Below are 13770 nucleotides of genomic sequence, written 5' to 3'. Positions count from 1 at the left end.
CCATTTGGATTTTTATGGAGCATAAATTGCGTAATTTTTTAATAAAAAGGAAAAAATGCAAGGTGGACATAATTTCCTCCCTTCATAGACATGATTGTATTACTAAATTTCATCACATTTTACTTGACTAAAATTACATAACATTCTTTAATTTTTTTTTCCAGATTTGTTTTATTTGTGTGAGAGTGTATGGATGGATGGGCACAAGGCCAGAAGAGGGAGTTGCGGCTGGAGTAGGGATGGTTGTGAGCCGCCATGTATGTGGGTGATAGCAACGGAACCCAAGTCCCAGTTCCCTAAGCCCCTATAAACACTTTCAGCTGTCTCTTCACACACTTTTATATTATTTATTTTATTTAGAAGATAGACAGTTTTTACAATTATATTGCACTGGTAAGAGTAGATTTTTTTTTCCTCAAAATTTATTTTCACTTTACACATCCTTTGAAATGAAGATTAGAAAAATAAAGTGAAAACCATTCAATAGGGTGGTTGTGTTAGAGAAATGTGATGTATTTCACAACAAATGGAACTTACATGTAAACAGAAACAAAAACCATGAGGAAGCTTAAAAAACAAAACAACAACAACAACAAAAAAATGAGGCGGGCCCAATTCAATCTGGGAAGCAGAACACAAATAACACGGAAGCCTCAAACAGTACGTGTGGACACAGAAGCAGTGCCAAGGCCGTTCCTGGACAAATACTTGAGCTCTATCAGTTGCTTAAGAGAATGTGCAGTGTGGCTACAGTGCTACCTGTAGCAAGGCCCTACGGCCCTACCCATGCAAATGCATCAAATTATTGAGTACTCCCTATATAACATTTGATATATAGAGAAAACGTGACATGTTTTATACCACTGGTCTAGAAAGCGGAAGCAAAATGTACCTTCACTAATATCCCGGCAGCTCACTTCCTTAAGGTTCATAAGAAACCTGTAAGCGCAGAGGCTGGGACAAAGACTCTGGTCAGCAGATACCCACAATCCTAAAAAAAAAATCTGGTATTTCACAATGGCTTACTAAAAGGTACAATTGTGCTTATAGGTCATTTAATATAAAAATATATACCACATCCAAGTCATGTAAAACATACTTACAAATCTCACTGGTAAATCTGGGTTAAAGCTGAGAAGAGGGAAGAGTTTATACGGAGAAAGTGGGAAGTGAAAATAATTCCAGTGGGTGATGTGTTCACACTTCGGCTACGCGTTCTCTCCTTTGGGAGATACTTTGTAGTCGCAATGGCATGAAGTCTGCGTTTGAAATTAAAAACTTGCCCTAAGTCTCAAACCCAGTCTTCCCTTCTCTGCCCATCAGCCTTTAACCTGAGAAACGCAGCTTTGTGATGATGCCTCTGTAGAGATGTAAGTACGTGATGCTCACGGCGGCACAAGAATGTACTACCTGACGCCCAAGAGCTGCTTTTCACCATGGTAAAAATGATCATTTATTTTAAGAAAACAATAAATTTAGCCCAAATGCCTATGCTCTTATGCTTAACAAAATAAAATCACTTAACATTTGGCATGTAAGCTAATGTTTTGTCCTCTCACTTGTAGCTCTAGTTGGCCTTGAACTTGTCATCTGTCTGCCTTATTCTTTGGAGTGTAGGGCTGCAGACGGGCGTCATCACGACCAGCAGTTAATCACCATGAAAAGCTCAAGCTTCTCATTATGTGAGAGTGTGTGAGTGTCTGTGTGTGTCTCTGTGTGTGTGTGTCTGAGTGTGTGTGTCTGTGTGAGTGTCTGTGTGTGTGTGCCTGTGTGTGTGTGTGTGTGTGTGTGTGTGTGTGTGTGTGTGTGTGTGTGTAGGTAAGTTTTGCTCTCCTTTGTAGAAAGCCCTGAATAGAAAAAGAAATGAAACTTTAGTATCAGTTTTTCACAACCTCAGAAACTTTACTGCCACTAAAATATGGTGTTTTGATAAGAAATAATATTTTGCAATGTTTGTATCATTGGTGTTTTTTTTTTTTAAAGTCTATATTGGACAGTTTCTTAAATAACCCATCCCTAGACTCCCACAGTTTATACGAGCGAGTCTTATCATTTGGCAAGTTAGAATACAAAACAAAACACACACTTGCAGAAATTGTTTCCATGGGAAAAGTGACATATTTGTGACTTTCTTAGTCTTTTCATTTGAAAATTCCTAAGTTCATGTTTCTTCAAAAGCTTTGTCGTCAGTATCCAAGTACCTCGACTCCCCGTGCTTCAGCGTGAAGAAGTCCTCACTCTGAAGGCCGTACCTCTCCAGTGCTTCTCGCAGTCTCACTGGTGGCTCCAGGTAATGCTGGCAATGACAGGAAGAAGGGAAAACTTAGAATCCAGATACTTGACAGCTATTCCAAACGAGCACTCAAACTAAAACTAAATTCAAAACACCAAAAGTTGCCCACATAAAACAATTCCCTTTCTTCTAAATGAACCACTAACAAATCAGACAAACATGTCATCGTCTTACAGAATCAGAGCCATTAATTACAAAGTCACTAAAACTGTTGAGTGCTGGATAGAAATAGGTCCATCCACATTTCTGTGTGCGCATGTGCATCAGGGTCACTACATGACACAAAACCTGATCCCGATTTCCGGATACAGCTTCAGTGTGACTGCAATCAATACCAAGAAATGATTACTGGGAGGCTGGATATCAACACTTAATTAAGCATGTGGGACTCGGTTCATCTGTGTTTGCGTGGACAAGGAAGTAGTTTTGGATGAAGAAGGGTGTTACCCACAAAGCCCCCCTGTATGCACACCTGGTCAGGATGAAGGTGGCCTCTGAGAACAGACAGTCCCCAACTCCCTGCATCTCCTCAGTGATTTCCAGCACCGGCAAAGATGGCACAAAGCATGCCCCCAGGATGTTTTTTGCTCACTTGAATATTTCCTTCAAAAGTTCCAAGTGTCTTGGCAAAATGCCCCCTAGACAAAGATACGAGATGTGGAGCCTGGGGCCCTGAATTCCATCCCCTACCCCACGGTGTACGGGTAAAACTGACCCTCTCATATTTGTATGGCGGCACATGCTCTGGACAAATGCACAATGTAAATTATTTTGGAAGTGCAGACCACTTGAGTGTAGAATAAGATGGTTATTATAAAGAACTTTGAGGTATGAAGGTAAACAATTCCATGAGTTTTAAGAAGACAGTATTTGGAAGGGGTGTGAGAGACGGCTCGGCAGTTAAGAGCACTGACTACTCTTCTACAGAACCCAGGCTCAATTCTTAACTAACACCCATGGTGGCTTACAACGGTTTGAAACTCTGGTCCCAGTGAATCAGACGCCCTCTCTCGCCCTCTTGGGCACCAGGCACAAATATGGTGCACAGACATATAAGCAGGCAAAAAGCACATAAAAGCAACAACAACCAAAAAAACACAGAGAAAACTAGAGAATCATTGTGACATGGTAAAAAGAACAGACTAAGGAGAAATGTGTAACTACACTGTCAGGGTACCACACACTAACAACTGAACAGTGTTTGTACGAATTCTCAGAGAATCTCATGCCACGTACAATCTCTCAATAATATCCACTCCTTACCTCCCTCCCTGTTTTTAAAGTTATTTCCCTCTGACCTAAATCTCTATGCTGCTGTATAATAGCTTTTTTAAAAAAATTCATTTGAAGTCTATTTTTCCCTAGCATTTGGAAGTTTAAAAACAAGGCAGAGTTTCTGACCTAGTCACCAGTGGGGAATCTGTCTCTCCCCTTCTGTGGGACTATCTTCTAGGCATCTACAGAGTGCGCCAGCTAGTGAGCCAAACAGAAGTCTTTACCTTCTAACACAGAGACAAACACAAAGGGAAATAAAGTATCTGAGGGGTTTCTATGTTCTGGGAGGGGGGTCAGGGAAGGGAGAAAGTGCTGGAAATGAGGTCTGTTTTAAAAGCATAATCTCAGGGGCCCTCCCAAGAAAGTCCTAAGTGCACACCCAATAGCCAAGGCTACTTAAGGCAAGGTAGGCAAGCATCAGACTGAGGTTTTCATCCCAAACATGAGGCTCCAGGTAAGGCTATGTCATGATTTGATTCAAATTGTAAAGGTCCCTGTCTTCTACAGAGATGAGCAGACTAAGGGGCAATGTGTGGAATGAAGGCTGATCTGTCTGTGAGGGTGGGGAGGGAGCCGGTTCTGGCTAAGGAGGAGATGGCGTATATGTCAATATGGAGGGGCATTGGCTAGGGGAGGATCTGATCTGGAAAGGTGACTGAAGCAAGCCAGTATGGAAGATGAAGGATGTGAGAAAGGGACAATCTCGCCAACCCCAGTTTACATTTCCCACTGGCTGAGAGTCATAACTTTAGACACAACCAAGAAATCCACAGTCAACAGTGCCTGTACTGCATTCACAACCTTTCCAGACAGGAATAAAACAGCTAATGAACCAAGGTTAAAGCCAAAAGTATGCTTTGACCCTTTTTATCCCTTTAATACTTTACTAAGCCATCTATCTGCACAGCCCCAAGTACATCTCTCTGAATGCCAGAGCTTGGCATCTGCCCTTGATGTCCACTGCTTCTTAATACTGAGTCATCCCAATTCTGATTTAACCTGCAATTCTTTCCTGTGACGGACAATCCCAGCTACACGAGTCAAGGTTTCTAGAAGCAGCTCCTCAGACTGCCCGCCCGGAGTGCTGGGCTGCATCTCCTCATTGAGGGGTCAGGCCTGCTGCCCACAACACTCCATCCTTACGAGATGGCCAACAAAATATAAAAGCCAGGAAACCTTTCTTGGGGCTTAACATGTAATGTGGGTACTTAACATGTAATGTGGGTACTTTCCTCCCTGTTTTCCCCGTGTGGGGCTATGTTTAGAGGGTCACTGACAGCACAACTAACTCCTTAGTACTGCAGCCAATTTGAACACACTGAACCCCAAGATTTTGCAAGTCACTGAATGACCCTGTTTCTAGTCATGGTGTGGCTCAGCCTTAGCACACACCTTTAACCTCTCTGGCTAGAATACAGACATTCCCCTACTACACACTTTTAATCCCAAACAATGTCACTTTGTAGAAGGAAGCACCCATATTTAAAAGCGATGTCTAATTGAGTGGCAGACAAAGTGACGAGTTACAGAAAGATATGACAGAATAGGATACGCCCAACTCTCAGAAGAGAGAGGAAAGGAAAGCTACTTAAGAGAGCAGAACGGGGTGCGGGGGATAGAAAAGAGGCAGTTTTTAAAGGACAGTTATACAGAGACAGGCCGAAAAGAGAACAAGCTAGACACAGGTGAAGACAGAGTGACCCAGAGAATGAGAAGGAGTCAGAAGATTAGAACAGATTATTGAAGTTAATTTGGGGTCAAGCAGAGAAATTCAGGAAAGAAGAGAGAAGCCAGATTGAATCAGTCAGACTGGAGAGGAATTTTAAGCCAAGACAGCTGAGTTGATCCAGCCAGCCAGAGATAAGAAATAACTATGTAGGGATGGGCTTACTCAGCAGCAAGTCTCAGAGACTGAAAACACCCTAGGCCTAGATAAGATTGTATGGAGGCTGGAAGCTCCCAAGACTAGGCCTAGGTTAGCAGACGGGGGCAGTAAAACCTTGGAGATGACAATTACATCAGGCTACTAAAAGATACTTTTACAACTCAGGTTTTAACTAAGCTTTATGTATACTGCATTCTTAGACATAATTCAGCACGATGCTTGAAGGCTGAATAGTGTAATGATTCTTGACGTCTGAGGTTGAGATCCTCTGCCTGTCTCTCCGTCTCAGCAAAGACCCCTCGTGGCTGCCCATCACTCAAGCTGAGCCTTCGGGCCCTCCTTTACAAAGGCTTAATAAATACTACAATTTCACCTAGGTCACCCACACACACAAGCACACAGAGGTGGCAGAAGAAACTGCCATAAAACGGCAGCATACTCATGTGACAGCTTGCCTCTTGCCAAGTGCACACGTGTCCTTGGGTGGGCACGCCTTCCTCCTGGCTCTGCAGATTTTCATGTATTGCTCCACTCCACCTCTGCAGAACGGCTAAAGACCTGCTGCACTATGCAGGGTCATTTCATCACAAAGTAGACACTTTAACTAGGGGGAAGGGAAATGAGCAGGGAGGGTATTAGGTAATTCTAGAACAAACCATATCTTAGGAAGGGACCAGACCAGAAACAGCAGACTGAGAGGGCTAAGAGCAGCCAGAAGACACTGGGTCTCTGCAAAGAGGTCCTGGGAGACAGAAGGGGCCACAGAGCACCAAGGAGAAATTGACTTCAAACCCACTTCTATATTTGGCCTGGTTTCAGATCCAGGAACCAAGAGACATTTCTCTAGACTTGCCTGATCCCAGAAGCCAGGCTGGCAACAGAGCTCTGGAAGAGTCAGCTCTTCCGGTGTAGTTTAGGAATAAGCCACGTTTACCCCAATGTCACAGCTGACAAGCACTGAATCGGTTCCCTGGATCGATCAGATGCTCCTATTCCAGCTCTCCAGCACCCACCCTCCTGCTGAACAACCAACTCCTCACTTCCCCAGTGTGTGCTGCCCCCTCACGCTCTGCCCTTTACTCCTCTGGAAAGAAACTTCCCTTCTTGCCTGTGGCCACTTTAAAATTCCCATCTTGCATGAAGCAATTCCAGATGCCTCCCAGTGTTTGAGACCAATTTATCTGTCCTACATTATAGCACTTCCGCCTTCCAGTAAACGAGCCAGGTTTGTTCGAGAAGAAGCTAGAAGATCTGGAGCGTGGCACACGACAGTCCGTGTTCTACAGCTCACAGAGAAAACTGGATAAAGCACATACTTTGTGAACTGGAAAACCAGGCTAAGCAACAGCACACCATGAAGGTTTTACTCATGCTCTTTTCAAGTATTATTTTACTAATAATTACACTTCGATCCTTCAGTTCATGAGGTGATTGTTATAATTGTAGGGAGTTTGATACCACAGTGTTGTCTCTGAAAGCCAGGACAGCAATACCTAAATCCTACCAACAGCCAAACACACAATCGAAGCCAGGTTTCTTGCTTGTCTGTCTGTCTGTTTGTCTGTTTGTTTAAATCAAACTTACCTCATTAGCTAAGGCAAAAGTCCCCCAGTGAATTGCCACAGATTTCTTTGCTTGAACATCAATGTGAATCCTTACTGCATCTTCTGGGTCTGCATGCTGGTATTTCATAAACCACCTAATAAAACACAGCAGTTAATTAATCCAATCCTTGAAAACAGCCTAAATCCAAATGGCTATTTCATCTAATCAACATTTAATAGTCTGCATATCTAGAGAGACAGTTGTGCAGTTAAGAGCACATACCACTTTTGCAGAAGACCTGAGTTTGGTTCACACATCAGGCAGCTCACAATTGCCTATAATCCCAGCTCCAAAAAATCCAATGCCCTTGTCTGGACACTTGCACACACAGACACACACTCACTCACACACACACACACTCACACACACACACACACACACACAGTTAAAAATAAAATTTAAATCAAAAAGATTCTTCACAGGACTATGAACATTTGAAAACGTAGCAGCTTTCTGTGTTCACAGTTTTCACATCATTTATTATTTGAGAATTGTATTCATGTATACAAGCGTTATTTGTACAGCCTCCCTATCCCTGGATTGACTCTTTGTCAGTGTACTTAAGACCAAATCACCAGTAGATGCAGCAACAAGCAGGAGGGAGCTGCCACCAACCACTTCTCAGGCATCAAATTCACATCATGCTCATCCGGAATATGATAAAAAGCTACTCAGTGATTCTGATGTCACTCTTCTGGGCTGGGACACTGCCGCTGAGCTTTTGCAGCCACAGTTGAGAATTACAGGGAGGCACACAGCAGTGATGAGAAGGAGCCCGCGAGCAAGTCTGGAGGCCTGGCAAGACTTGCTAGGAGAAAGCAAGCAGGGTTGGAGAGATAGCTCTGCAGTCAAGACTGCCTGCTGCTCCTGCATAGAACTGGAGGTCAGCTCCCAGCACCCACTTCAGGTGGCTCACAATGGCCTGGAACTCCCACTGTAAGGAGTCGGACCCTCTTCTGACCTCTGTGGGCACCCAAACACAAGGCATTCACTCACACAGACACAAGAAAATGAACTAAATATTAAAAACAAAATTTTACACTGGGCATGGTGGTATACACCTTTAATCCCAGCACTCAAGAGGCTCAGGCAGGCAGACTTCTAAGTTCAGGGCCAGCCTGATCTACAGGACGAGTTCCAGGACAGCCAGGGCTACACAGAGAAACCCTACCTTAATAAATAAATTATACATGCATATTTACAATCATATATACTCATATATATAACACATATATAACCATAGTCAGTTTAGAATCATATATATCCTAAACTAAAGCAAAAGCCATAGACAGTCAGAAAAACCACTGCCCCTCAGTCCACTTTTCTCAAGCAAAAATCTTGTGTGTATAAATTGCTAAACAAGAGAACCTCAAGCTTTGCTTCATGTTTATTTTGATGTTTACTGATGCTATAATTTAAAAGTATGACTTAATACTTTAAAAAGCAGATACTCTGCAATTTTTGGAATGAATCAAAGAAATGTAATAATGGGTAAAGAACTGGAAGTTACTACAGAATATCTATCGTAAAATACAAGCTGACCAAATGAAAAGCAGGCCAAGGGTTAACGGATCAATCCAGGCATGGTGGCACACATATGTAGCCCTGCCACTCTACATGAGGACTCTAAATTCAAGGCTGGATTACACTTCCAAGACTTTCCCCCCAAAATCAATAGTGTACAGTGTAACGTGTACAAACTCTAAAGCTAAGGGGCAGAAGGTCCTACTGCAAGTCAAGGAATTTTACTTAAAACATAAAACTGGGCCACTGGGCTGGAGAGATGGCTCAGCAGTTAAGAGCCGTGGCTGCTCTTGCAAAGGCTCAGGGTTCAATTCCCAGCACCCACGTGGCAGCTCACGGTTGTCTATGACTCCAGTTCCTGACAAGCTGGCAACTCACGCACACACAGACCATACATGAAGGCAAAACATCAATGTAAAAAAAAAATAAAATTAAAAAATCTAAAAAAAAAAAATCATAAAACTGAAGAGTGGGGTGTAGTAAACACGGGCAAGTGACAACACGTGACATAGTCCCCGAACGGCTTACTGAAGCCTTGGAACCAGCCAGGCTGCGAAGCACAGCGCCTCCTGCTCCAGGTCCTGCCGTCCCCTGAGCTTCTGTGTCCACCCTAGACCGGTCCATCCTAGGACTCGTGACAGTTGGGATACCTAGACAGCTTGTGAAGGCATCGAATGCAGCACCTACTCATCGGCTTCTCCCAGAAAAATAACTCAGGAAAACATCACCTTCAGGGGGAACAAATGAATAATTTTATATACAGAGGACATGCACACGTTTCACTTTTTAAGCCATTAGTTTAGCCGAGGGGGGAAAAAATAAATAAACGCTTTCTTCATGTTCTTTTCATCCTAATCAGCCACTTGAACAAACGCTAGAGAGACCAAGGGGCGTGGGCTATCACAGGCAAACAATAGAGAGACCAAGAGGTTCGGGCTATCACAGGCAAACAATAAAGAGACCAAGGGGCATGGGCTATCACAGGACAAACGGTAGAGAGACCAAGGCACTCTGCCCTTCCCGGAAGTCATCTCGGAAGAGCCCATCCACCTGCAGCAGCGCAAGGGAGATGTTCACTATATGCAGTTGCCGGGTTCTCCTGGAACCCAAAAACTAAGCCTCTGTGTTCTCGACAGCCTACCGCTGGTCTGTCTTCTATCCTGACACTCGGGAATCCACTACTCATTTATTAAACAATCCGATGACAACTCCCACATCTTTTCTAACTTCATGTTTACCTGAAATTATTATTTTTTTTTTTTACTCTAGCAATTAAAGCTAAGATGTCAGTGCTAAGGAGACAGGCCCGTGACAGATCACTTGACCTTGTTTCAGGCTGGGATTCAATCCCCAGCACTGAAGTGAGAAAAACAGGAAATGCTAAGTTCCGGCTGACTTAGCTACCATGTCCGGGGATGAGAGGCCTCAGAAGAAGGGATGAAGTATTCCCAGCACAACACAAAAAGCCAATGGTTTGGGGTGGGGTTGGTTTGTTTGTTTTCTATAATCAGCTCACATGTGCACAGAATTTCTAAGTTTTATTTATAAAACAGCTAGTATTGACAAAAAACAAAACACATGCACACTTACACACACACACACACATACACACACACACATTCCACAATTCATGTGAACTCCCACATTCAATGCTCTTAAAGCCAGCGATGTCCCAGCCCCACCTCTCACAGCCTAGACCTCCACCGCAGAGGAGGGGCAAGGCTGAAAGCAAGCCGTTTGCTGCACCACAGACATATGCTGCTGCTGTGAAGACCTGTTTTTATAATTATAAAGAGATAAGCTAATGCAGTAGGTAAAAACCAACACCATTCGGAAATTGTCTCTAACAGTTTTTGGTTTTTTTTTTTTTTTTTTTTTAAGCCAGGATGATATTTTCAGAAGTTTCATGAGTACTAAAATACTTTGAATGGAAAAAGCAAAACTCAAATACTAATACTGACTTACAGTAGCTTTTGTTGTGGTAGGTAGTAGCAGTGATTTTCTGAAACATCTTCCTGCTTAACCTCTAAGTTCTGGGATTAGTGGCCTGTGTCACCCTATCTGGCAAGCTGCAGTGGTTTTAATAATTACCAAGGCTCCAAAACCGGTGACAGTATCTAAGCCTACCCACAACAAGGGAACAAGTAAGACCAACTAACTAAATAGATGTTAATAGAACAAAAGAATAGATATTAATAAGAAAAGTGGTTTGGTGAGCTTAAAGGGTAACAAATAAATTTGACAAGGATGTGATATAGCTCAGTGGTAAGAGTGTTTGGTTAGCATGCCAGAGGCCCTGGACTCAATTCCCAGTTACAGAAAAGGAAAATGAACAGATGGACGGATGGACAGACAGACAGATTGATGGACAGGTACCAGGTGAAAACAGAAAGCTGTATTCACCCAATCCATCGCCCAGTGTGCAAATCGCTATGGAAGTGAGCCTGAAGCTGTTGTGATTATAAATGCACTGCTTGTGTCAGAGATAGGATGCTTGTGGGGTTGCCAGAATGGCATGCATGTATCCACACGCAGAGAAAAGTAAAGCAAAACACGGTGTGTGTGCATCTGCGTGCACGCGTGTGGGGCGTGTACAGGCCAGACCTGCTTCCCTCTATCACTCTCCACCTTAAGGAAGACAAAAAAAAGTACCACAATTATTTATCCTTTACATGTGATACAGCGTGTGGACAAATGTGAGCAGAAGTTAGAAGAGCATTTACAGGCGCTGGTTCTCCTTCTAACCTGCGGGTTCTGGGGATCAATCTGGGCCTCGGGGCTTTGCCAGAGTGCCTCTCGACCTTCAATCCACTCCCCCAGGCTGAAATCTCACTGACTGGTTAGACTGGCCAGCCATCGAGCACCCAGGACCCTCCCGCCTGCGCCCCGGCTCTGGGATTACAGGAGTATGCTGTCAGCTGCTGACCACTCAGCCCTTAGCTCTCTTCCTTAAGGAGATAAAGACAGAGTAAAGGAAAACAGACAGTAACGGGGTCTACCTGTCCTTAACGGCAGGGCCCAGATCTGCTCTGCAAATGAGTGCTGTGTCCATAGTGGCTGGAGAGAGCAGGGAGTAATGGCCTGCTCACTGAAATCAAGCATCGCAAGGACTGGCACAGGAGGCCAATCCCTTGCCTTCTCGCTCTGTTACACATAAAAGAGCTGCAGGGCAGGGAATGGAAAGTCCCAATCACAGAGTAAAAGAAAGTCATCCCGAGAGAGAATCATCCATGTGAAAAGGAAGAACAAATGCTAATTCTGGCTACTGGCTTTTAAGCTGGAGGGTATGTATATAAAATCGAATGTGAATCTGACTTCAACCTCCATCAATGATAACCAAACCCACCACTGAAATCACCAACTACAGAGTACCAAGGAGCCACAACCTGTAAAGCGCACACTTACTAACCTTGGTTCATAAGCTCCAATGGGAATAGCTGCAAGGTCAAAAGGACCAAACCTTTTTCCAATCTCTTCGAAAGCAGGGCAGTAGCCGGTATCCCCAGCGAAAAAGAACCGATTCCAAGGCCCTAGCACAGACCAGCTGCCCCACAGAACCTTGTTGTCGTCCAGGAGGGTCCTTTTACACCAGTGTTGGGAAGGCGTGAAGACGAAGGTGACCCTATCGTGACCAGGAACGCAGTTCTCCTCCCACCAGTCCAGTTCAATCACGTTTTCACAGCCGCATTTCTGCATCCAGTCGAGAAGGCCCAATGGCACAAACCATCTCAGTTCACTGCCGAAGCGCTCATTCAAAGCCAGGACGGAGCCGTAGTCCAGGTGGTCGTAGTGGTTGTGGCTAATGAGGACGGCATCTATCGGGGGGAGTTCGCTGACTGTACATGGGGGGCGGCGAAACCGCTTCGGACCCATGTACTGCGAGGGAGAGGCTCGAGAGCTGAACATGGGATCCGTGAGTAGGATGAGCTCCTCCATTTCCACCATCAGCGTCGCGTGTCCCAGCCACGTGACTCGTAAGCCATCCTCTCTCACTCCGGCTTCTTCGGGGTCACTGATGAAATATGGCTTAAGCACTGGGAGTTCTTTGTCAAGCTCCTGTATGTATTTATATATATATAAAGAAAACAAAACAGCAGTATTTAAAGGTGGAAAGGTATGACATCATCACAGAAAGTATTCTGACCTACATTCCAGAGAGAAGAGCTATTTGGGGATAACTGACGTCATCCGATGCACCTGCTCTACTCTTAAATAACGTGCGCCTCCCTTCTCTCTAGATGTGCCTTAGTAACAACAGTTTAAAGAAAAAAGGAAAATTAAATTTAAAACGCTCAGAACTGCTAGGTTTTTGTTTTTTTTTTTTTTTGAAGGCTCTCTTCCAGAATGCCAGCAGGAGTCTGGCCCCCTTGCTGTTGCTGCCTCACTGAGCTGAGGATGTGTCTGCTGTTGAAAGCCAGCCTGAGAAGCAGCCCAATCCCTGGAACTTACAAAGCAAAGCCAAGTGATGTTTAACCCTTGGATCTTACATAACTTACTTTTTGAGTGCATACAATTCAAAGCAAACCAGTATGATGTTTCCTGGGCAGGGAGTGGGGGTTCAGGGGTGGCTGGGGGGGGAGGATCACATTCATAAATGGGTCTTCTCAATCCTTACCCTTACAAGGCCAGCTGACATAAGAAAAGAAACCAAGATGCCACCCAGACGGTCTGAGTGAGAAGGCCCAGCCAGGAAAGGAAAGGTAGGGACAGCAGTGATGTCACTAACGCCTTTCAAGCTCAAGTTCCGCACGTGGAAGATGGGTGTAACTGTACTTCATTGTCATGAGAACCAAATTAGGAATGGCTGGCTCTCGATACAAACTCAGTAAGTATTCCAAAAGAAGACAGTAAGTATCCACCCCCGTGAGGGAGCACGCACCAGTCTTGCCAATTTCTTTTATCTCTACATAACCAGTGACCTCCACTTGAGCTCCGAAGTAGTAGCGGCTGGACACATGAGCGTACTCATGACTACGCGCTGTCTCCGTGCCCGTTCCGTGTACACACAAGAGCTACAACAGTCCTCATCAGTACCAAGCTGGACCCAGGAGGTAACGTCTATAGCCCCAGCTCCTGGGGAGCTGAGGAAGAAGGGTCAAGAGTTCAAGGCTAGCCTTGGTTAATATAGGAAGACCTGTTGAAAAGTCTTCACTGCTGTCTACTGCCTGACAAGGCCATCTCATCCCCT

The 13770-nt window shown here is 44.4% G+C and overlaps 1 protein-coding gene across 1 annotated transcript in view; it reads right to left on the bottom strand.

Annotated features, from left to right (window-relative positions):
- Positions 1-471: 471 nt before the first annotated feature.
- The window catches only part of NAPEPLD (N-acyl phosphatidylethanolamine phospholipase D), a 35260-nt gene continuing 21961 nt past the window's right edge, over positions 472-13770 (bottom strand). The window contains exons 3-5 of the mRNA XM_080936415.1: positions 11992-12638; positions 7038-7152; positions 472-2296 (exon numbers count right to left, since the gene is read on the bottom strand). Of these exons, the coding sequence (XP_080792541.1) occupies positions 2162-2296; positions 7038-7152; positions 11992-12638 (897 nt within the window). The 3' untranslated portion in view covers positions 472-2161. The remainder of the gene's footprint in view (positions 2297-7037; positions 7153-11991; positions 12639-13770) is intronic.

The sequence above is a fragment of the Micromys minutus genome, assembly GCF_963924665.1.
Source record: "Micromys minutus genome assembly, chromosome: 23".
NCBI classification, from domain to species: domain Eukaryota; kingdom Metazoa; phylum Chordata; class Mammalia; order Rodentia; family Muridae; genus Micromys; species Micromys minutus.
This window is presented reverse-complemented; position numbering and strand designations above follow the sequence as displayed.